Consider the following 26644-nt stretch of genomic DNA (forward strand, 5'->3'; position numbering starts at 1 on the left):
ATTATTACAGATTTTTAATATTAGGTTAAATCCATCCAACAGAATAAAATTAAGTACCTATTTGTTAAAATAATATATTATAAATTGTTGTTAGTTTTTAAATGCATATTAAAATATTACACGCACTTGCGCAGAGGCGTTGACGCCAACTTTCTTAGCCCAAACCGGTCGTTCAACGAAATTTCAAAAATTCGTTATATTTTTTATGGCCTCTTGAGCGAGGGGCGGATTTGGATAGCGGCGTCCGCTAGGGGTTGCTTGCTGGGTCGCTTCGCGCTTGCGCACGTAGTTCGCGCCACTGCTACGTCGCTTGCAAGCCAGATGTTCTGAAAAGCTTCCTGTCGCCGTTCCATTGCTCCGCATTTTTATCAATAATTTAATATAAAATGTACACTAGGACTTATAAATTGTTTTCTATAATAGTGAAATAGTCAGTGATTAATTGAAAATGTCTAGAATATAGACAGTGGTTTGTGACTGAAAATTATTGAGCGTCTTGATGTCCACGAGTTCACTCGGGAAGTCGGGACCAACAAAGCGGCGGACATTTTATTTTGAGTACTCGATAATGTAGCGTTTGCGTTGAAAACATTAATGTGGTTTTATGGTTATAAATTCTTATATCGTTCGCTTACACCTTTCGTAAGTATTATGATTTCATATTGAATAATTGGTGCACAATTCTTGTATTGACTCTGTAGTTTATGATGCGGTTATGCCTACGAATTACCGCTAGATTGTCGATATTTTTGGGGAAATGTCGTTGAAAAAGTGACGTAAGCTAAAGTAGACAGGTTGAGGTTTCTTTACAGACCTTTTAAATTAAATAGAGTTCAATAAATTTATTATCGACCCGCTTCGGTTCGGAGGCTTCTCACCTGTGATATCCGCGCGCGCGGCGCCCCTAACCTCTTCACTAATTGAATTGCGATAATTATGACTTCTAGTTATGGAAATGTGCGATATTAAACATATTTCTGTATTATATTCGTATTGATTAATAGCGATGCCGAGGGGGGTGAAGCGAGGGTCGGCGGAGGGCGAGGCCGAGGTGGTGGTACGTGCTGGGGTGTCTCCATCGAAGACCACGCTTTTAGACGATAGCCCAAGTCAACCCATCAGCTACCACCTATTGGATCACGGCTATGGGGCCACGCCTCAACACCTGATCAGACGAGAGGAGCTCTCGTCACCGCCTAAAACATCAGAGGTAAGTGATACATTACAGTGCATTTTTAGATTCAAGGGAATAAAAAGAACCATTTGGGAGCTACAACATACAATGTGATAATGTAGGCTTACAACTCTGTTTAGTTATTATTAATATTAGTTATCTACTAATTTTCATCCAATAAATAAGACAACATATTAAAATTTATGAAAGAATTGGTTATAAACAGAACTCTATAGCGAGCTGTTTTAATTTGTGACTATATACACAAATTGATGTCAGAATTCAGTAGTTTATTACAATATCACATGATGTAATGTAATATACATATATTTGCCTGAGAATATACCCCCTAAATAACTTGGGACATATCTTCATATATATTGTTTATGTTTCGATTGAATTCTTCTTGCTTCAGATTCTACAGTTCCTAATTTCCATGGACATTGTTTTTACAAATTTATTATGGTTGTGGTTACTTCACATAAACTGTCATAGTTTTTAAATATGTCTTGACATGACCCAAATAATATAGTAAACATGAAATCTGTCGAAATTGTCACTCATATGTTCAGTGCGGACTTTTTGATTTCACAGTAGAGCGGGGACAGGCATTATTTTTATTTAATTTGACTTTAATGTACATAACATGTTAATATGTTTGTTAATTTGAAACATACTGGACTAGTACATTAGTTACATTGCAATAATATGATTGCAAGCACTGATGTAATAGTATTATATTACATCAGTGCTTGCAATTATATATATTTTCCTAAAGCTGACTATTGTCAGCTAAAGAGATAGCTGTATATTTTATGTTTTTGTAAGACATAGCTGATTTATGGCTCCATATGGCCAGTCCTCAGGTAAGGCTGGTCATTGCATGTACTGGTACACAGTGAAATGAGCAAGATTTGTCTAAATTAAAACAATCTATATCTTTGGTGTTCCCTGGATTTCCCACCAATGATAGCTGAACTAGAATGTAAATATTTCATATGATTACCTCATGTGTCATGCTGTTATATAGGAATTTTTAACATTTAAAAAGTATCCTCATTTTTTTGCTCTTTGCTATATTTGACTACGAATTTTATGTACTATTGTATTTTAGGTGAAATTTTAGGTTATTTAAGTATATATTATTGTGTTCAACAATATATATTATTTCATTTTATAAGACTCAGTGTCTGTATGATGTGATCTAGATTAATTTAATAAATTTTGACAGTGATTTGACTTATTTTATTAACATAATATTTTATGACTTATTTAAACTATTGAATATTATATCTAGGTTTATACCTATATTAAAGTGGAATATATGAAAGATATATCAGGATTTAGGATTTAGGACAAATGCCAAAACAATATGTGTTATAATTTTCTTCTACTGCATTAAGTAATCATTGATTTCATATAATTAACCATTTCTCTGTTTCAAGTGCAGGCATAATTGAATTTGATTTAAATCATCAAATTATATTTTTTCTTGTACAATTTCATTTTTATAAAATTAGCTATATAGGCGTATACATAGTTATCATATATGAAGCTTTATTTTTTTTAATGTCTGATAAAGGAATAGTGCCGCCTATGCTAAGCGTTTACGCTGCCGGGTCTCCAGTGGAGGATGATAAAATGGTCAGTTAGCTCATTGTAGGAAATTCACCTGGGATTTATCACTATGGTTTCCAGGGGGAAACGCACGCAAAACGTGGAGGGCAATCTGACATGGGACATTGCTAGCAATGGGATCTTTTAGTCCACATTAATAGCAATCTTCTGCCCCCTTATGAAGGCTTATTGATTTAGTCCTACTGTCGATCGAACATTGGATGCAACGTGGGATAGGGATCGATTATGTCTTGGAATAAGAAAACCGGTAGAGGCAAATGAGGTCAAGTACATTTGGGGTATTTAAAACGTAATTCTATATTAGTCTCTCTCCTTTATCTTTGTATATAATGATATGAATGGTGCTCCCGCTTGCGCTAACAGTTTACGCTGGCGGGGCACCAGTTGAGGGTGATAAGGTGAACATGAGGTCCTTTTTTTTATGGATGATAATAGAATGGTGCTACCGCCTGCACTACCGGTTTACGCTGGAGGGGCACCAGTTGAGGGTGATAAGATGAACATGAGGTCCTTTTTTTATGGATGATAATAGAATGGTGCTACCGCCTGCGCTAACGGTTTACGCTGGCGGGGCACCAGTGGAGGATGATAAGCTGAGTATGAGGTCAGGTCAGTTTGCCCATCATGACTAAATTAACAGGAATTAACAACGATGGTTTCCAGGGGGAACCGCGTGGAGGTCGAACTAACATGGTACATTGCTAGCAATGGGGACCCATTACTAACAATCACCTTCATGAGGTCATGATAATCATGAGGTCAGGTCAGTTAGCCCATCGTGACAAATTTACCAAGAATTTATCACGATGGTTTCGAGGGGTAACCGCGTGGAGGTCAATTTGATATGGTTCATTGCTAGTAATGGAGTCATGAGTCCACATTACTATCAATCCCCTTTCCCCTATCTTTGTATTTTACCTACGCTATCTCCTTTATGTCTTCGCGTCAATGTGCATGGATTTGTATATTATTTACGGAAAGGGCCTACTAGTAAGAGGGACCGTTCTTCAGTGGCGAACGGAAACAGTTAAAATGTATTGTTGCAATAGTCCAATTGGGAGCGAGATCAATTGCGTTGCTGGACATCGGTTTATGCCAGGATATTTAGTTACACATTGGGGGCTCGTATCTTCGTATATAGGTTACGGTTGAAGGGTCTTTTTTATATAATTGGAATGGAAATTAGAATAGAATTAGCTTACAGCCCACCCGATGGTAAGCGGTAGCCGTAGTAGCGGTAGCTGTTGCTGCTATGTATATAACATAGCAGCAACAGCACTACAGACATTACGATAACACGTGTCGCTTTTGATATCCTGATGTTCGTACCACTCATGCGTTACAATTCTAGAGGACTAAAATGTTATGCGTCTTATCCAGTAATTTCACTGCCTATTCTTTACACTCTACAACCGAAACACAGATTACGAAGCAAGCTGCTTAGCGAAGTAGAAATAGAAGAGACTGAAATGTATCTTTGACGTAGACGACTTTTTACATTCTCCAATCTGGTGAAGTCTAGTCTCCAGACTTTTTTATGAAGTTGAGTTTTAGTTTTAAACTTGTCCTTTTTTTTAACGATAACAAGCCATGAGATCGCATGTAGTAATTGTAAATCGATGATGGGTATGGCAAAGGATGAAAGTCATACAGCATAAGCTGTGGGAAATTCTTCTAATTCTCTTTAATTTAAGTAAGTACCTACGTTTCTCGGATTGTATCTTTGTTGTTTAGTCACTGACTGGAATTGCCGAAAGAGTTGTTTGATTATTGTTATTTTCTCTCACAATATTATCCAGTTTTCATCGTCATATTACAATATCTTGTCATAGACACTTTATGTTGCGTAGGTTCGAGCCAAAATTAGGGTGGAGTAACGGGGCCCTACCGTATCATGCAAAATTCAAAGCTAATCGATCCATTGTAAAATCTGCATTTAGAATGAAGGGTACGTAACCGGTGTTAGCCTCTGCACAGTTGAATTCCATCGGTACAGTTCTGAAATTCGCTTTTAAAATGGCGTACGTATTCGTTATTATAGAGTTTTCAAGCTCGTTTGCCCATACGTGTCGTTTTGTTTCGGATTCTCGTGGTTTAGCGGGAGTTACTCCTGTTTTTGCCGTCTCTGTCGCTCTTGCAGTAATCATGAATGATTCTATCGCACGCGCGTTTGGAAATACGAGGGGGAATGCGTGTAACATAGCGCACTCTTTTCTATTCCCATTGTTTTCTATTTTATTATACGAGGGACTTTGCCAGTTTCGGTTTTTAAAAGGGATTTACTGTCTATGATAAAAGCATTCAGAGTTGTTTGTGAGTTCATTACATTTTTAAATGGTATAAATTTTAGCCCTTGTAGGTCAGTTGGACTTTCATACATATATAATTTCCAACGTCGCTAAAACTTTTCAAAATTTAATAGGTGTCAGTTATTTTTGTGTTGAATGGGGACAATCGTTGCCGTATAGTACAGATATTGTTACTCTACATTTTAAACAAAACCTCAAAAATAACTTTAATCTCTAGAGAATTGACAATATCATAACAATAATAAGTTATCAGAAGGAATGACGTACCTAATTACTCATATTTTGCAACGAGCGTAACTTATTTTGTTAAAATTAATTCAAATAGCTCTAGACTCTATTTAACTATAGAAATATGATTGATCTTGTCTATCTAATGTACGACAGTACTTAGTAGTTTAATGTCCAACAGAATTCTAATATTTAAATAGTACATGAATATTAACTTATATAAGGTAATTGAAACTATTCACTGCTACCAGTTTATTTGTAACTTCTATCATCATACCTTCTACTGTACCATCCACTACGTTAACGAATATAAAACAGGACTACCTTAATTACGTAGTTTACTAACAAAGTTAATACCATTTATTTTGCTCTTCTTTTCTCCACTTTGTTTCAAAACAAATTAAAACTTTATTTAATAATACGAGTTACAATTTCTGTGGGAAATACTGTATCTACCGCGAAACAAGATGAAAATCAGTGCTGATTTGTGCAGAATTGACAAAATAGTGTAATTTCAATCTAATAGAAAACTTCATCTTTGAAGTCGGTTGAAAATGTGTTTTAGGCTTGAATATCTTATCAGACAGCTGGAGGCAAAACCTTATGTTTGTTGTTTTGCTGTATGTTCTTAAAATAACTGGCGGCAAGACAAGTGTATGTACCCAATTCACATATGTTAGCAGTTTGTCAAACGTCGAGAAGTGTTCTACCAGCGCCATGTGACACGACCACCATTGGTCATGTGGCCAGGTATATACTTCCTGCCTCTACATTTTTATTTATTGCATAATTGAAACATTGTCACAATCCTATTAACATTTCTCATTGGCAAGACATTTTTTTTTCATAAAACGACAGTGTCAATTTCATTTATGACTGACTGCCTGACTGTGCTAATCCATAGAAAATCCCCCGTTTAATACCCCTTTTGAAGAATGACGTCTTTTGCGACACACTACATTTTCTATTACTAATCTAATTAACACTTAATAATAAGTACCCCATTAAGTTAAAATTGTAACATTTGCGAATAATATAACGATAGTGGTTAATTACATCCATATTGAGCAAAGAGATAGAAAGAAAAGTTATGAATAATGTTCCCTACGCGTTCGCCGTCAGCTTCGGTTGCAAATTATTTCTCTGCTCCCATGGAGGGCTAAATTGATTATGTTAATAATGCATGTAGTTAACGTAAGGGACACGGTATGTTTTATCTACTTAGGTGTCAAACTTTAAGGCACATCTGCTCTGATTTAGATGCCGTACGGGTTTACACATGCGCACAAAAAGCGCGGGACCAACGGCATGCCAGATTAACAATAGTGCCGAGTTCACTATTAATAATAGCACAAACTTTGAGATAAGAAATTGCCATTCTTTCACCAGAGGTCCCTTCTGAGAGCTCGACGGCTTTTGTGTTGATTCTAATGTATGTCATGTATTGTTGGTGCCGTACCCTCCCCACACACTTCCTTTTGGGGGCTTTGGCCCCGCGCTAGATGTCGAAATTGAATTTGTTGCATCGGCTTATTGAAAATGCTTCGTGCATCTTTCTCTCCGCGTTGTAATTTTAAATGTGCGAAATAAAATATTGTTTTGTTAAAAAATAATGCGATCACGCAGTTTTGATAGAAAGCTGTTTATTTGATAATTATTTCGAGGTCAATGTATCGTTATAATTAGAACTACGATTAAAACTAATTTAGCTGTGCTCAGTAAAAATGTGTTACACTGTGATATCTCAATTGATAGAGGAGATTAACTATGACTTAGTTTGTGTCAAGAATGAGTGTCAAGTTTTGTCAAAGAACAGTGGGTAATGTTGGGATAATTTTTATATTGCCGTCAGTTTGTTTCTCGGCATTTTCATTGGAACTTGTGTCGACTTAAAAATTGCTATATAGTTTTTTTGTGTCTATTCTATACGTAAGTTATGGGGGTCTGTATTTTTATCTATATTTTTCAGTTTTTTAGTTGAAAATATTGTTTATAGTTCCGATACAATTATAATATCTTCGTAAATTTATGGAGTCACATGGGTTTGTGGAAATAATATTTGAACAAGAACGTGTTTAAACATTAATTGTATCAGATAGTTGTACAAACTTCTTTGTCGAGTAGTGCAATATCTATTCATTTATATTGAATACTACGTGAATCTAATCTGCATTATGCAAATAAATTTTTAATTTTAATTTTCATTGTTTATGTATACATTTCTTAGTAGACTGTAACAGTCTGTAGTCGCCTAAGAAATAGATATAGTTTATTTAAAAGTTGCATCTATTGTTTATTTTTTGTTTATATTTATAACACAAGATTACGCTTATTAAAACATACTATGCCCTTTATGACGTAAAAGTGGATGTTATTGCATAATAAAATGCATATAATTCAATATCACTAATGAGGTATTAATATCGGTACTCACTAAGCCATACGACGATATATTCTTGGACCTATAATAAGGTATTGATAAAGCAAACGATTTTTTAAATGTCTTCAATAATATGCATAAGATTGATATCAAAAGGAATGATACAAAATAATCTATCGATTAAGGTAACAGAAGCAAATGTAGTTATTATTTACGGTTGTCGGTGTAGGTTCTATTCAGTGTATAATTTATTCAGGATAAACAGGATTCTCGATAAGTAATTGTTTTAAACTCGTATCAATTCCATGATCGATGTATATAACATTATGTTCTGTATCGTCACCAAGTTATCTGTCAGTGAAAATATTTATATTACCACACTAAGAAATGTTATTTATCTGTGTCTACGACTATCTGTGAGTCTTAGACACAGGGGAATATCATATCGGCGATTTTTATTAACTGTAGTTTTCACATTGGTGTCAATATAATCAATTTGCCTTTATGAGGTTCATTGTTAGATGATTTTTTTTTACTAAAGCATTTTGCCTTAGTTTTGACCATTATAATTGTATTGCTTTCTCAATGTGAGAGTGAGAAGGACACTTGGTCGACGGTCCGCATAATTTAAATTGGATATATACCAGGAATCTCATACTTACTGACCAGTTGCGCCGCTCTAGAGCAGGTAGGTGTTTTTTAATGCTACAAATGGTCGTCAGCTGAAAAGATGCTCAATTGGATTCCTTTGCTGTTTAGTCGACGTCTTAAAATATTGAATTATGTATTGCACGTACGAAAATAGAGAATAAGTCGTAAGTTTGTATGGTACGAGTAAATATATTAAGCTTGCGATTTAAAATCGCCAAATAATAAAAAAAATATTTGTAATATAAATACTTGAATGTTAACCTTATTTAAGCGAAGCTATATTCTTGTTATCTTAAACTACTACATAAAACTTTTTCAAGTTTCGAATTAGTAACATCATTAACAAACTATTTTGGCGGGCGTTTCTCTTGACACATAAATGACATCATAAAATGTTTTATATTTACTTTCTTATAGAAATTATACAAATATCTAAAAGTTTCCATTTTCACGCTTTATTTTTTCAATTTGGTACGCACTATATCTGCCTAAAACACTTTTTAATAAATTAAAGGGTTTTTGAGATATTTATTAAAATATTTTCTGAAACAATAAAACAAAACAGTGAAATATATAATCCTATATATTATAACGTAATTTGTCTATGCTTAAAATCCTGTCAACAATGTGATTATGTGCAGAAAAACAAACTAATATGTAACGTAATTGTACACAGGCGGTGAAAAGAAGACTGAATCTGAGCGAGAGTAGTTCAGGCAGCCAAGGGCATGTGGTGCCCATGAAGGCTGATTTCAAGACGCCCAAACAGAAGCGCGTCAAAGTGCTCACGCCGTACAGTCGACCGTCCAGTTCTATGAAAAAATACACCGAACGTTCCAGGTACATTGATTTGTCCCAGGTAAATTTCTTAATTCAGTCAATTCAACTTTTAGCCAACGTAGACTTTATACAAAGTCCGCCAAGTAGATTGCTTTGTAAGCTGTTTCAGTTTGCAGGATGAAATATGCCAGTGATATTACTGAGTACAGAGGCATGACATCATAGTCAGGAGTCAGGTTTTCAGGTATTTTGTCGCATTGTGAATCGATTTTAATCATTCATTTTAATAGTTCTTTTTAGTTAAGTATGTTGCCTTAAACTGTCTCATAGGAGGATAGGATTTTATGAATTAAGTCATAATATCATTAAAATCAGACCGCCATACTTTCTTCATGGTATTATAAAATCCCAAATCTGCTATAGTCCCTACAGGCTTGAAGACGCTATGGTAAATTGATGGATGTCATGGTTGTAAAGCCATATTATCTACAACAAGTACCTTCTATTTTCAGCTTACGGAATATCGGCGACTAATATGTTTATCACTGTAAAATCTTAACAAATACTACTACATAGCGGAAAGTCACAGTTTCGTGATAATATTTTTTGTATTTCCGTCTTTTGACATTGTCTGTATGACACGATAGTAAGATATCTAACATTTGACCTTTGATATGAATAAAAATCAATGGAACATTATTAATACTTGTATATATCTAATTGATAGTATGTTTTGTTACAGATTTGACACATCATTAGGTTTACTCACGAAAAAGTTCGTCGCTCTGCTAAAATCATCACCCAATGGCGTCCTCGACTTGAACATAGCGGCGGAACAACTATCGGTCCAAAAGCGTCGGATATACGATATAACTAATGTATTAGAGGGTATAGGAATATTAGAAAAGAGATCGAAAAATAATATACAGTGGAAATATGGTGAGTTATTGGTTGTTACATTATGGTGAGCCTAATGTGACTTTTGTCATATTGGGACACTGATTTTTTATTTTAAAACATCCTATTTTTGTTTTATTTTTTTAAATTACTCTTAGAAAAAGTAGTTTGCAAAAGTAAGACATTTTGTTCTGACTAGGGAGCGGAACAGAGCTTAAAAGCGGTATAAATGGTTATATCAGTCATGACCGTACTAAACTACTGCTCCAACATAATATCGACAATACAGTTTTTACCTCCATTAATTAAAAAAAAAATATAAGTCCTATCTATCTTGGATAGGCTACGGCATAGCTAGTTCCTTCTAAAAACGGTTTTAAACGTTGTCGATACATCTTGCGTATTGCCTGATCTCTTGATCAGATGAGATATCTTAAGGGCTGGAGGGTATATAAAATTCACGGGGATATCTCAAACTAGGATTTTTTTTCTATAGTATAAGGTACAAACGAGCTTGCGGCTCACCTGATGGTAAGTGATTACCACCGCCCATGAGCACTCGCTGTTGCAAATGTTCGCGAGAACCCCTGGTGTTCCAGGGGATTGCCGCATTGCCGTGCGTTACCTGGTTTTTAAGAAGGAATATGCTTTCAATATCATATTGGTTCGGAAATACTATTCCAATAGTTACTGTTCTCAATCTTAAGGTTACCTGGAACTGATCGCTAGTTCGTGATAAGGCTCCCCAACTGATACCTCTTTGCCTTGCTTCTTGTAATTATATGTATTTATCTTATCTACATATTAGTTTATATACAGTATCTTGTTTGAGCACCAAAATGTTTTCATTGAATTTCATGTTTATTCAAAGTCGAAGCTTTAAATATCAGTATTACACTTCTGAGGTAGACTTTGTTGGAGGTAGTCGGCCTCTCACCTTTTTTCATTCATTGGTGATGTCCCTGGTGCAGAGTATATCGCCATTACTGTTATCCCGGATCGGGTTGCCAAAGGCTTTGTCAGTTATCTACGTCATGGCAAACGCAACTGAACATTTAAATTCTACGTTTTGCTTGATATATTGGAATACAACTTGGCTTAAAAATTAAAGAATTGGAAAGAATATTTCTTTAAATTAATTTAATATACGCACTTTGAATAGTCATTTTTTTATTCTACCATTCATTCGGAACGCAGAATCATTAGAAGAATGAGTTGCTCTTTTAAATAAATGTTGTTATAAGTAAAAGGATTAAATAAAGAGACCACTCAATCTTTGAAAAATAATAGATTGCCTATTTATGGACATTTGCGTATTTGAATCGACGCTCTGTTATATACTATATATTTATATATAAATAAGTTTGAGTGCCATATCGAATTTAATAGTCTCTTCTACCATTATACCATTAATTACCATATAGGAATAAAGTTTATATTTTATCGTGCAATTTGACAAAACTTTTGACTTTTTAAAGATAAATACAATATTTATTAATTTTATTATATTAAATTAAATGTGCTACAACTAGTTATAATATCGCACACGGTTGGGACCGGATGAGCTATTCTGATGCTGTTGACCGCAGCTGGCCTTTACAGCTTCACCGGACTATAGGGACGAGTGTAGATGGCGCTCCAAACCCGCGAAGGACTCATGGAGCGGTTGAATTCCAACTTTCGCCTGACGGATACTACTTTAGTCTGAGGGCACCGAAACGTCGTCCGCCGTCGTAATTTCGATTCCCGCTAGGAATCGACGGGGGATAGATCAGAGGAAGAGAGCGTATAGCAGAAGTAGTGAGGGAGTGCGTTGCGCAGGTGTGGGCGGCGGCGATGCTGAGGGCGGCGTGCGCGCGGACGAGTCTCGCGCGCGGAGACTGCGCACGGACGTTCGCGCGCTGTGCGGGCGCGACGCGCGGCTGGCGCGGGCGGTGCTGGTGGCCGACCGGGCGCTGCGGGCGCTGTCGGCCGCGCACGCCGGCCTCGCCTACATCACCTACGCCGACCTGCGCTCTATAGCGGACTTCCGCGCGCAGACCGTCATACCCATCAAGGCCCCGCCCGACACCATACTCAGGGTTCGTACCCTCGCGCATTACTAGTTTAAGTTGCTGTTTTCTCGGTGAAAAGACATCATAATCAAGGGTTCGTATTCTCGCGCATTAGGTAGTATTTATTTGTTACTGTCTTTTATGTAAAAAAATACTAGTAAAAAAGTAACTTAACGCAGTACTACTTTGTTACAGTATTCTCTATGATAATTAGTAAAAAAGAGACTTCAGTCATATTTTTAGTTGCAGTAGAGTTAAATGGGTTTTGTAATGGATAATAATGTAATGGTGCTTCCATTTTTATAATATAATTGAAATTTACTCATGTTTTGATAACATTTCAGGTACCTCATCCAGACGAGAATGGTTATATGTTCTACCTAAAATCAATGTCCGGTGAAATTGAAGTCTTCCTCTGTCCCAAGGAACGGCCTCCATCACCACCTCCCTGTTAGTATACCTTTATGCTACTTTCTTATTTTACTAGTACTTTTTGTTAGATAAAACATAATCGATGTCTACTCTTTTGGATTAATCTGTCATCCTGTCAAATTTCCTTAAAATCCGTTTAGGCATTTAGCCGTGAAACCGAAAGAAAAATATGAACAAGTATATCCACTTTGAAATATGACGGATTAAAGTTTTAAAAATAATTTAGACAAAAGATTCACTTTCCGTGTAAACTTTCATGATGTGATTAATGTGTGCCTATTATTGTTAAAAATTATTAAATATTCAACAAACTAATATTTTGAAATCATAGTTATGTTCTTGAATTCCAATTATTACAAAGAAAAATAATAGATAGTAATAGATTCAGTGTATTATCCAGAGACACGATATGAATATTATTTTTGTTTGTGCGTTACAGCAACGGAATTGCTACCTTCCTATCCACTCTTAGAAGATAATAAGGCGCTACTCGCTCCGCTGATAGCTCAGCTGCAACCTTGCAGTTCTAGTACTATTGCTGCAGATTATACGTAAGTATATTCTCTATTCTGGTAGGCAGCGTCGTGTACTAGTGTGGTTTACTACTCCTATACGTCCAATGGTACTACAAACATGGCCGTCACAATAAAAAAAATACTTTATGTATAAATTTATTTTTCTGACTAACTACAGAGAAGATATTTTTTTTTTAATAAAATAATCCGAGTAAAGGCTGTAGGCCCGCTACCTTGCCACGTTGAGTTAAGCGTTGGGTTCTACTCCGATAGCCTTTGGGAGGATTGTCGTGAGCCCATCACGTACAATATAATAAAATATATTTGCATCGTTTTTGTATGTTAATAGTTATTAGGATTTATTGTTAAACATGTGCATGTGTGTGTTTTAATATATAGTATAAACTTAGATATTTTTCTATACATTAAAAACTAACTTGTTGGGGAGTATGAGATTCCTTTAAAAAATCACAGTGTATCCAGAGTAGCGTTAGCATTCTAGCACGACTCCTGCAGCGTATTTTCTAACCCTAGTTTTAGGTTAATCTGAAGATGTCATAATTAGAAGACTTTCATTCATTAATTCTAAAAGTTATATCAAAATTAAAATTAAACTAGTAAAAACAAAATTGATACAATGTCAAGGTGTGTAGTGTAAATATGCTCTTATCGTTTGTGTGCAGCACGCCCGTAAAACGCGAGCCGGACTCCGGGGACGATCCGAGTCCGGCCCCGGCGGGCCCGAGCCCGGCGGCGGCGGGCCCGAGCCCGGCGGCGGGCCCGAGTCCAGCGGCGGGCCCGAGCCCGGCGCGGGCCGTGTGGCGGAGCGCGGACCCGACGCTGGCACGCGTTCTAGAACAATCGCCGCCGACGGATCTCTCCTCGCTCTCGGCGCTCTCCATGCTCTCCACCCCCGACAGTCAGTATACGTGTTTTTATTTTATAAGCAGTTATGTATGAATTAATAAGTGAATGGTGGTACAATTTATTTTTTAGACTGATAACCTCGGTGGTTTATGGGTTTAGTACACCACTTTACTTTCGATGGTCGCGAGTTCGATTCCTCGCATGGTGCTAACATTTGTATTCATGAGTATATTTGTTTGTAACGGTCTTGTTTTTTATATACAGTATGTATGCATTTACATAAAAAATGTTTAAGTATTCTCATATCAGTTGTCTAGTAACAGTGGGATTAGATGACAGTGTGTTAATTGTCCAGAGTTATTTATTTATTTTTTAGACCGCCTACCTTGCCTACTACTACCTTTACTTGATTGCCTATTACCTTGGCGATATAATACATTATCTCAATGACCGATAGTTCTTACCTCGACCACTTACTGTTGGTTGGTGCTTTGTAATATGTACATATTATATTTTGTAAGAGCCACAAGTGGCATTAGTTATTATTAATTGAAAAAAATAATGCTATTTGAATTTAAAGTTGCTAGAAGATAATGTAATTTAGCAAAAAGGCCATCCATTGTTACCTCCTTACCCTACTTATTATTATCTGTATATATTCTGCCTACACTGTAATATTTCTGTTAACACTCTGCACCCTTCTCGCACTACAATATTATATAGTAATTTATACAAAATGTATAATTAATGAAGACAAAAAGTTTGTATTTCATAATCTGCCGTGTCCTCCCACGCTACTCTCTCTCGCTCTAACTCTCTCTATAATGTAGAAGCTATTAGAGAATATTATTCTCTACATTATCCTCATAATCTTTTATACGTTTATAATCTAAAAGTATTTTTTTTCTATATTAGGTTCTGTGCGAGGTAGGCTTCGTAACGCCTTGATAGCGGAGAGCGATGATTTCGCGCCAATTATGGGTGGTGGTCGTTTTCAGTTCCAGACCGAAGACCAGGAGTCAGGTACTCATTTGTTAATTTCATTATATCTTATAATTATATTTTGGTTTTGGTATGAAGTTGATATAAGCAATATGAGGGACTTTATTCAGCATTCTATGTGTAAGTTAACTCTTCTGACTTTAGATTATGTTAAATTTTGTCTACTAATTGGTATAGATTAGTTGGAAATGGTCTAGTCAATTTTAATAGTCTTATTCATAAAAACTTAAAACTTGAAATATGCTTATTTGGTGTGTTTTGTCACTTTCTTTCAAATTACGCATTTTGTTTGAAGGAATGGGAAGAAATAATTCGCTAAAATACGTGTATTAATTGGTTTGTCTTTTTTATGAATTGAGAGGTAAGACTGAAACTATTATATCATAGAGCTGTTCTCAATTGGAGTAATCATTTTATAAATACTGGGAATAAAATTGATGATAAGATTACTTTTGAAAATAGAATAAATTAATTAAAGACTAATGTTGTTCCTATTGCTTAAACGGTATATTAGTTATAATTGTTTTTTTTTCGTGTACGTTATTGGGTCTTGGCAGGATAAATGATATATTAGCAGGATATGTTTGCTGTGGAAGATATTCGCGTTTTGTGGCTAGCACTCAGATTGTGACATGTGTGTTGAAGTCACATCACAGTCAGAGTTCTAGCTATAAGGCGTGTCTCGCGACCCGACGGACTCCACACGCTACGTAATAATGATAAACATAATGTTGCCACTTATTGTTGTAGACAGGTATTATTTACTTGGTAGTTGTTAGTGCATCTCTGACTATACTCCATTTTAAATACGATTGTTTTAATATTTTTTGTATAATAGTTACCTTAGGACTAATTTTAATTTGAAGGGTAACTCATATAATATCTTAGTAATCAAATGATATAAAATTTACAAAGGTGTTCCTAAGATATCTCAAATTACTATACATAAGTAGGAAGTCATTTGTAATTTAATTTGCATGTAAATATCTATAATTTTAAAATTTATCTTTTTTTATTCATCTTTATTTTTATACTAGTGTAAGTTTGATATAAAAATGCTATTAAATGTTTCAAATTATTAATTCTTAAGGACAAACATTCTTTTTATTTGTCATGCGTCGATGCTGTCTTATGTGAAATGGAGTTTATATGAAAAATGTATTTTTTTTTACAAAATAATGTATATATAACATTATTTTTACGTGTGTATTGATCGTAAGAGACTTTTAATTTTGTTAGTAATTGTTTGTATAATGTTACTAATTATTCATATCAAATATTATTTTTCATTATATTGTTTGTGAATATGTTTATAAATCTTGTACAGTTTTAATAAAATGCTACCGTTCTTGTTTTTAGTGTTAGGATAATAATATTCAGTCGCTTAGTCGTCAGGTTGCCCGATGGGACTAACGTCTTGAACGATAGCGGTCGGGAAACGTAGCGATGCACCGACTGTGTATTATCAGCCTTAACGCACCTTTTGCCGCCGCATCTGCATGCTTTCATTGTCATCCCATCTTCGGCTTATCAACTAACTCTGTCATTCTTTCGTGTGCTTTAATTTATAAACAAAACTTGCTTTCAACGTTCATTGCAATTTTGGTGAACTGGTTGTAAAATGTATAAGTATATAACACAGAACTCCTTGTACAGATTCATATATGAATTAACAGAATAACAAATGTATAGTTATGTCATAAAGAAAGATGAAATGCCGATACTTGAAGCCCGACTACTGCTGATGTATTGACGATTAGATCTGCCAATTTGTATACCATACTACCAACCTTCTGTTGACGAGATGGAATGATAATCTCCAAAATGTTCATTTATTTTCTGCCTCAAAACCAAACTTTGGCGTTATATGATAAATGCAGTAAGACATTTGTCAATGATACATACGTCTTAACGTGTTTAAGTTTAGTTTGAAATATTGCTGCATATAATACATTAAATATACAGTCGTAGATAGATACCCTGCAAATTTTAATTCTCATTTGGCAATTAGATGGAGTTTCAATATACCACCAAAAAGTAGTTCAGAAGTTTGCGACAGTATCAGTTTATAGTTACATATATCTATTAATAATTACTTCAATTAGAAAAATAAATATTGCTGTCCTATAATTTCATACTCGTTATTGTTCTTTTCTATTACATTTAATCACTTCTCTAATGTGTATTATTTAATTTGTGTGTAATTTATTAGAAAGTTGTACTAGATGACAAATTAATATTTGAAACGGCGTAGAAATAATCTTGATTGAGAATTCTTAACTGTTCTCTAAGTATCATCATCAAGTATGAATTCCGTTTGAATTATTACAGTTTGCTTAATTATATGACGATGTTATTAATCATACTCAATTGTGACAGATTAAAATTTACAATTATGCTTTAACAACTGACATTTAAACTGACTATTTAACAGTTGCGACGAGTTAACGACTTGCGATGCTAGCTACATCTGCAACTCTCAAAATGTTCATAGAAAATTGCAAACACATCATATTTAATCAGTTAAAATTGAGAACTGTTAATAACATCGTTATACAATTAGACTCTAGAGGCATTGGCTCCTTGGATTATTCCAAGGTACTGCCAGATTGCGAACTTGGTCGATTTACTATTGGTTCTCTTGACTAGAAGATAACGATTTTGTAATGATATTTTTTTATTTACTGGCATGAACCGAGTTTAAAAGTACATTTGTTCACTGTCTCGTTTATTCAATTATCCCATTGTTTAAATGTCTAATAAACCTATTTTAGTTACATGTAATGTTTTGAATTTTCTATAAAGCCAAAATATGAATATTAAAAGAAAGTGACAAAACACGCTATGTACTTTAAATAGGTTTGTAGACATTTTGGTTTTTATGAATAGGACTGTTTTTAAAAAGTTACGTTCCTAAATGGTTTGCATCTAGTACTACTTTGTGAGACGACAACGTAGGTGTTGGATTATGTAAATATTAGTTTATTTTAAATTTATTTAACTAAAGTTATACAGGTTTTACATATATACAGTTATCGCCAAACTGCTTGACAGTTTGTGAATAAATATACTAATGTTTTAACAATTGTACACGATTGAAATGTAATTGGGAGAGTGTGTGTGTGGGGTGGGTAGGGGCGCGTCGTCCGCGAGCTGCATCCCGTGCGGCTCCAGTGTCTCCGTGTAGCACCATGGGATTCAGCTCACGGCGGCGCACTAACTCATCTACTAATCCACGTAACGCCACCATCGTCCGTAACGCCATGTCTAACTACGTCCGCACTAACTGGCACCTACTGCGAAATACCGTTGTGTTTAACACCTATTGGGAGGTTGGAAGTTGACACCCCTTGTTTGTAAGCACGTGAAACTGTCTGTGTTACTGTACGCCTATGGAAATAAAGTCTAAATCTTATTTGTGTAAAGCTATGTGAAACATAAACTGGCTGTGATAAATTCCTTTTTTAATTGAAGGGTTGTCTTGGTTTCACAATTATATTATATTAATCTAATTATCAATCGATGAAGCATTTTAAAAAATATAAATGAATTTTTTTGACGGCTGACGTTCTTACAAATTTGGAGGTGGATTTGTAATTATTTTTGTAAATAAAACTCAATATATTTCTGTGTGTATTATATTTTTATATGTGAACTATATGCCTGTACCGCATATTATTTTCTACATGTCACACATATAATGTCATTATAACTATGAAAGATTTATCTTCAACGTATTTCTATAACAGGAACTTATTTTGTGTATTTTGTTTTTTTAATTATAACTACGTACATTTTTTACAATAGCTTTTTTACAGTTGTTATTTACCTGCAGTGAAAATAGATGGATAGGTTTATTTATTTATACAAGTAAAGAAGCAGACGTTCTACTCTTGAAGTCAATTCCGATAGATCTACATTAGAATGTGATATTTCGCAGCTTTTTGTATTCGTAGATCTAGATATAGAGATTGGATTCAAAAGTAGATCTACTGTATATGTGTGTGAGTACATATATGCTCCGTAATACAGTGATCACGCTGATCTTTATAGAAATATTGCCAGAGTACATGTGTTGCTACCATTAAACGTTAGAGTGAGACAACAAGTTGGAGGCGATCTCTTTTTGCCTGCAATACCAACTATATGGTAGTAACACATTTACTTAAGTTCACGGTCATTGGAATGTTGTTCTAATATATAAAATAAATAAATATTATTATTCAACGAATATTTTTTATAAATATTATTATTCAACGAATTATTTTTATTATATTTGTCTTATCTTTTAAATAGTCAACATATAGTAAACATATGAACTAAAATACAAGCCTTTTACGGACTTATATATGTCAACAATAACGGTCTCTTTTTGAACTATTTCCATGCCCGTATTATTTTCTTATCTTTTAAAATGCCGCCATAAATTTTGATAACCTACTATTTAATACTTAATAGGAATAGAAACTGGTTATTATAGTGGTTACGAGTGTTATGATAGTATATATATGTTACGGAAGATTGTAAACTGTTAGATTATATGCTGTCGATAAATTAAAAACTATACTGTACTGCATACAATGTAACGTAACGTATTTTATAATGTATCCATATAAACCGTGAAATTGTGAATTTACGATTCATCGTCATGGTTGATCAAGTTTAAATATAAATACTTATTGATATACATAAAGTATAACTATACTTTTTATGTAATTAGAAAGGCAAGGTGACGATCCATCTGATGGGAATCTGTAACTATCGCCGAACTATCGTTTATGAACAACACTACCTACATTATCATGTCAAACCTTTGATACTCGTGCATTTCTATTGTAGAGGAGTCATGAGTTATGCCTCTTATCCTGTAATTTCACTGCCTAATCGCATTCTATGATCGAATCACATCTTACAAACAAGCTTTGGCGGCCGAAATAGATGACACTGAGGTGTATAAATAATATAGGCCGAAATAGATGACATTTTACAGTCTCTACATCTGATGTTTGTCGATTAACAATAATTATCATTGAAATACTCGAACTATAAATTTGGAATACATCGTATTTTAGTTATACTGCTAAATGTAGCTCTTGTTTTCTTTGGCTTATTTTCGACAAGTAAATTTAAAAACCACAAGAATACATGTTTGTATATATAATGACAGTAATATATACATACCGGCAAGAGGCAACCAATCAGCTTGCAAAATGTGATGTGTAATCGATTTGTTGAATTAACAGGGTTTCATTACAAACTAGATACCTTATATTATAACCAGTATAGTGTAGTTCACAATTTCTTAGGAGTCTATAAATTAACAAGGTATACAATTTTACGAATTATCTAGTAGATGGCATGGAAAGGGTTAACTGTAATTCAGCTGTTACAGATATGATTCGGTATAATTTCAGAGCCACTGGAGCTGGAGCCGTTCCTGGCGCTGGAGCCGCCGATGTCGGCCACCGACTACGGCTTCTGTCTAGATCACACCGAGGGCCTAACGGACCTTTTCGACTTGATCTAGAGCAAAATAACTGCAATAACCGGTTTAGTTCAATTTCTTTTACGTATCGCTGTGAAAAATACTTATTATTCAAATCTAGTATGTTTTTCTTCAATTTATTATTTCGTTACATTTTGTGACTTCTGCTCATGACGGAACTAAGGTTTTTGTCGAGTATATTTAAAGTAATAGTAAATAATCGATTCATAATATAATGGATTTAGAATAGCCAGAGATTCCTATAAAGCTATGGAATATTAATAAGAAAAATATGTATAAGATTAAAAGCTTTCCTTAATAAAATGACAACGAAAGATTTTATTTGATTAATTTGATATAAGTCACGAGTAAGTCCAGGGACTTACTCGTGAGTTATATCAAATTAATCCATCCATCGGGGATGGATATTGTATACTATTTATTTTCTGACTTAAACATTTCCGATTTCGTCCCCCAGGAATTATTTCGTTTCCATTGCGAATTCCATCTCTTTATCTAGTATCAGCTCATAGTTATCTATGTAAAAGTCATTACACTAATCATTGGTCATATATCAACAATACGATGTATCGCTAAAATGTTGAACTCCTTTGTGATATCGTACAGTGATTGATATATAATATATAAAATAGTCTCTTTCCATAGAATATAGGAATTGCTGGCAATAAATTATATTTTGTCAATAACGCTGCAAAGTGATGTAAAGTGAATATTTTTTTATATTTATAAATTACAGTAGTGTTAGAAAACACATTTTATTGTTATAAGACATGCAGAAAAATGGCGTAGACTGAAATGTTACCTTTGTTGTAAATTATAAGCGTTTATATATTTATTTAATCCTCAAACTTGACACGAGATTGTTAAATACAATGCACTTTCAAACGAAAGAATCGCTGCTGTGCGGCAGTAATAACCTCAATTGATTAGCGTCTACTATAAATGAAACTCGAGTGATTCGTTTTATAAACTGACTTGGGAGAATAGTTTTATTATATCAGAGCACTTGACTGTGTACAGTGAGAATAGGTGCTTATTTTTAATATTGAACATAGAATGAAACTTTTAACGGAAACATGACGACATGAAATGGACTATCATCGCAACAATGTCATGTTAATGATGATTATATGTAATGTAATCGCGTTGACCTAATTACAAAACGCTTAAAATGTTCCTCTTACGTCAACGGGAGGCGAATCAGCACAAGTGTGACTAGTACTCGGAAGATTCCTTGATTTAAAAAATATTTACTTAATGAATCGACAAATCCACGTGAATAAAGTGAATTCTGGAAATTATTTTTTATATTATTATTTTGCTAAAATCGCGTTTCCATCACACAATGCAGCATTTCCACCAATCTTCATATTTTAGTACGTGTTGCAAACGCGTTTTACAACATGTATTATGTTTGATGGAAACGCAGGGTTTTTTATTTTTGATAACACAATAATCGACAACGATACATAAAAGTAGATTAAATAATAATCAATTATATCTCCACGAAGTTAATTTTGAAATGGGACCTTTTGCTCTTTGCTTGTGGGTATTTTGTTTTTTCTTAATGTTAACCACTTGTGGTCTTTTTAGCCTATTGGATGAAAAAAGTATATAATAATAGATTTTTTCATAGTCGATTATTGTTTTATATGTATAAAGCAGGGAATATTCCGAGTGGTAGTGTACAAGATGTGAGGTGGTAGTTCCGGCGGTCGCGGCGGTGGAGCCGCCCTGTACATACCCCCGCTCAAATGCCGCGGCGGCCGCGGCCGCCCTGTACATATTACTATATAATGAATGGTGATATCTTAGCGGCCTTCGATTTTATTGTAAAGCTAGTTCTAGTGTTCTATTGTCATTTGTGCCGTTGGCCTATTGTTTGCATTGTTCTGGGGTGTTAAGAACCCGCTTTAAACACATCATAACATCCAATTTGTTAGGACTAGTAGATTCATCGGCGAGTTTATACGAAATTAATGATGTTATGATACGGTGTAAAAAGGGGTTTTAACAGTCCCTGTTCTTTGTATGGTTGTTTCAATTCACGAGCGCGTCTGGACTTTAGTGACTGTTGCGTTAGTGAGTGGCTGACTCCGTCAACAATTTCTACTAACAAAACCTGTATGTATCTATCCAAAAGTAAAATCCACACGCGCATATTAATTGCAAGAACTATAATGTAATTTGCCAAATATTTAGTTGTTATCTGAATTTTGACATTTAGTCTTCGATATGGTTTCGTTTAGTTGTCTTGTAAATAATAGCGCGGACCGAACGGACTCGTCGCGAACGCATTGTATATTTGTATGATTTAAATAATTAAGTACAAAAACAGGAGCGTGTATCATAGTGACTCTGTATGTGCAACGTTACGCATGTAAGTTGTTTATTATTAAACGTATTGTAAATATAAATACTCAATTTGTATCATATATATTTTATATAGCGAGATGGCTTATCAATATTATTTTATTGACGCTATCAAAAATTTATAGCAACATATCGGATGGTACTCATATGTTACGCTCCAGGATTAATGTGTCAATTGAGAAGCAGTATACGCATATTGTCGTATAGAGTGACTGTGATGACGTATAAAAAAATACCTCACGTCCATTTCGCCCGTTCGCAGACTCCGTTCCGTCCGTATCGTATAATGTACAGCACAAATCCATGTATAAACTTATTAATAAGTGCATATCAAATAATTTTAGTGTTAGACATATTTGGATGTGGGTGGTGATGCGTGGCTGGCGCGGCGTGTCGGTAGCGGGCGGCACATGGATGCAATAATAGTCTATATTTACAGTAACGCCACGTTATTGGGATGCTTCCTATGTTTTTAATCGGATTCCATGATCTGTGGCTTTACGATCTCTGTTATATTAAGAAATTTATTCCACATTGCAACATACGAATTATATTTTATATCTATTCTTGTACATAAATCTTATAGTGTAAATTTTAATTAGATATGAGCAATAGACATAAAATATATATACGTTGTTGTATATTATGTGAGAATTGTCACCGAGTGAAACATTTTGTGGGATCCTCGCTTAGTTCCTGTAGCACTTGATTGAGTCGCGACTATGACCCGCCGTCCCAGAATTATTAGGTATTTTTTTCGTTTACCAATCTATCGCGCTGATTTGTCCTGTGAGATCAATGTCTTTTAATTAAACAATTGTTTATTATTCATCACTTATTTGGATTAAGTTGAAAGCATGCTATGAAATATGTATATGAATATAATTTATAAATAAGTTATTGTTTGAACGTCTGTCATAAATTATTGTTTTTGATAACGATTTATTATTATTGGTCCTTCTTCTGTAATATATATTAAAATAAAAGCGAATTTCGTTTCAGTTTTATTTGTTCAGAGCAATATACAATAAAGAGAGACCATTCACCGTTTTTTTCTGTCTATGTTTACTAAAATATATTGTACTAAATATAGAAATCCGTCACGTCGACCCTACATAAAAATTATATATGTCATTTCCCAGACTAAAATTATTTAAACACGCTTAAACAACAACCTAATTATTCTGTTTTTGTTTCCTATTATTTGAATTACACATTATTGTTTATAAAAACGTAGTAAATATTTTGTTTTGTATAATAATAAGAATTGTTAAAAAAAGTTTACACACCTGTCACCTCTGTGTTTATAATTATAAAAAAAGACTATAATTGAAGTTATGTTCTTTGTGAGTATAGCAAGCACTATAGTAAATATATACTTTTGTTAATTGACTGCAAATAAAAATTGTTTAGACTGGTCACTCTTATTGTAAATATCATAATATTAAAATTTGAACAAAATTCGCTTTTTACACAACTGCGATTGACAGAATTAAGTTTACTCAACCGCATTGTGCGTGATAATCAAACATAGATTACTGATCGCCTCAAAATTACTTAAAACCTATTTTGTGAGGGCGATTATTTTTTATTTATAATCTGTAATTAAATTGTTTATAACATAAAATCTGGGGCCAAACATACGAGAAAAGCAAGTACAAATTTAACAAGAGTTTTCTCGTAATTTAGTTTAAGGGTTTTTTACGCTACTTCTATTGTTGACATCGATCGGTACTTTGTTTGATAGAATGGTGACGATGCGTAAACTAATTAGTCTATTGGATCAATCAAACGATCGATTAGTTTTAATCGATCGTCGTGCAAACTTTAGTCTTTCTAGAAATTGTCTCTCAGATTTTATATATCGACTAAAATGACATACATAAGGGGTATCGATTTTTTGTTCTTTGTTAAAATTGTGAAATGTCATTAGTCTAATATTAGGGAATCTGAATTATAAGTTTAGGTGTTACAATTACACTCAGATGCTTATGTATATCGGCTTCCATTGCACCTTTTTGTCATCTTTTTTATAAAGACTAAAGTTTCGTGTTTAAAAAATTCAGTGGATTGCCTAAATTAATACATAACAATAAATTTAATAAATAACCAATAATTTTTGTAAATTATAATTGCATGTGGAGTGTCCTTAAATATTTTGCTGGACATAATGGACATAATTGTAGTAAATAATAATTTTGGAAAGGCTCGCATAAGTCGGATATTATAATTGTAAACGAGGCTCTTGAAACGTCGATTCTTATTTAAATTATTGATTTTGTAATAACATAAGACATGTGTAATAATATAATTGAAGGAAAGTTTGTAGTGTAGAATTAATTTATATTTGTTGTTACGGAATATTTCTATTTTAGTTTTAGAGGTACATTTTGCACTGTTACATGTAAATGAAAATTTGTATGAGCATTGTTATGACTTCGAAGTTACAGGACAAGAGGCATGACATTTTAGTACCCTTGAATGGCAATGCATAAGTTGTTTTACGAGTGTCATATGTTTGATTCTAATTGCATAAAAATAATCGGGGGATTCAAGAGCCAGTCGAATTCAGGTATTTGACAACCATGCGATAGATGCTTAAGATGTTCTAGTTGCAAGTAATGTCTAAGAAATTACAACGAGTTAGTCCAATCATATGTAGTCGCGTCGGTCCGACGCTGCACAGGGTCCTAATGTAGTGCTGACAATATCGTTGTTTCTCCAAGAGCAGGTATCATGTACATACATATTCATGATCGATTTGTGACACTTCGTAATTACGAAAGATAATCTTTGTATTTGTTTCAAATAATTTCAATAGACAATATCAGTTATAAGAATAAGTTATTTTATCTATTGAACTTTTTTCTCTTTTTCTTTCGAGGTACACTCGTTTCAAAGCAAGTGACAAAATAGATAAAGTGGACTTATATACAATTTTGTTACACTACAAAAATATATATATATATAAAGACGCATAGAAATTATAACATTTTATACATAGTGTAGGAATCGTATTTTATATGTAATTGATGATGTTATCTCCCAAATTTATTCATAATAATATTTGGGACAATGTAATCACCAATGTCACGCCTAGAAGAGGATAACAGTATCAGACAATACTGAGAAGCTTATAAAAATTACAGTATATTATAAACTGACAACGAATTTATATATTTTTACAAAGAATAAAACATGTGAATAAAGAATGATATCTATTTATATTCGCTGTAGATATTATCTAATTTTTTAAATTGTGATATCATGTCTTTACATAGTATAGCAGAAGTTGCTCCCGCCGACTGTTCGCTTAGATCTTTTAAAACTACGCAGCAGATTTTAATACAGTGTTTAGCAATATATAGGGATTCAAGAGGTTTATACGTATAATACACCCGTTCGAAGCCGGGGCGGGTAGCTAGTATGCTATGTAGATCTGTCATACATAGAGCTAAAAATAAAATCTTTAATTTTGGTAAGTGCGATGCATTACCAAGGCAGATGTGACTGATTACTTAATCATATTGACCGCCTCATACCAAGTGGTTATTGTAATTACGAAGTGTCACAAACTCTAGTTTGTATTGTATTATTTCAAAATGCGGCATGCGGTATATCTCACAGATTCGTTAATTTTGTCCTATTATGACGTATCTTCTAATTTATGTACTTATATTTTGTTATATAAAGCGCGAGTGGTCCTTGCGTGTAGGTATTTAATACAAACATGTCAATAAACGGGTTGTATCCATACATTTTATATGTTATGATCGTAAAACAGGCAAGTAGTGCTATGAAATCGAAACTTTTTGACAGTATGTTTTTGTGTAACTTT

At 34.0% G+C, this 26644-nt stretch overlaps 1 protein-coding gene across 1 annotated transcript; it reads left to right on the forward strand.

The window, feature by feature from the left end:
* The first annotated feature begins 127 nt into the window (after positions 1–127).
* LOC131844409 (transcription factor E2F2) lies at positions 128–20782 on the forward strand. The gene is made up of 10 exons (XM_059193294.1): positions 128–642; positions 1005–1210; positions 9057–9220; positions 9903–10099; positions 11879–12138; positions 12456–12561; positions 12983–13094; positions 13742–13977; positions 14841–14948; positions 20342–20782. Exons 2-10 carry the CDS (start codon positions 1007–1009, stop codon positions 20452–20454), a joined length of 1500 nt encoding a protein of 499 aa, XP_059049277.1. The 5' UTR covers positions 128–642; positions 1005–1006; the 3' UTR covers positions 20455–20782.
* Positions 20783–26644: the final 5862 nt, after the last annotated feature.

Source organism: Achroia grisella, unplaced genomic scaffold (genome assembly GCF_030625045.1).
Source record: "Achroia grisella isolate CSIRO2021 unplaced genomic scaffold, CSIRO_AGI_Agris_v1 utg402, whole genome shotgun sequence".
Lineage (NCBI taxonomy): Eukaryota > Metazoa > Arthropoda > Insecta > Lepidoptera > Pyralidae > Achroia > Achroia grisella.

Excerpts from the sequence above, each read along its gene's own strand:
- LOC131844409 (XM_059193294.1), top strand. The coding sequence starts at position 1,007 with ATGCCGAGGGGGGTGAAGCGAGGGTCGGCGGAGGGCGAGGCCGAGGTG. Across the intron at positions 10,100-11,878 it reads TAATATACAGTGGAAATATG|GTGTGGGCGGCGGCGATGCT; the intron begins GTGAGTTATTGG and ends TGCGTTGCGCAG. Across the intron at positions 14,949-20,341 it reads GACCGAAGACCAGGAGTCAG|AGCCACTGGAGCTGGAGCCG; the intron begins GTACTCATTTGT and ends GTATAATTTCAG.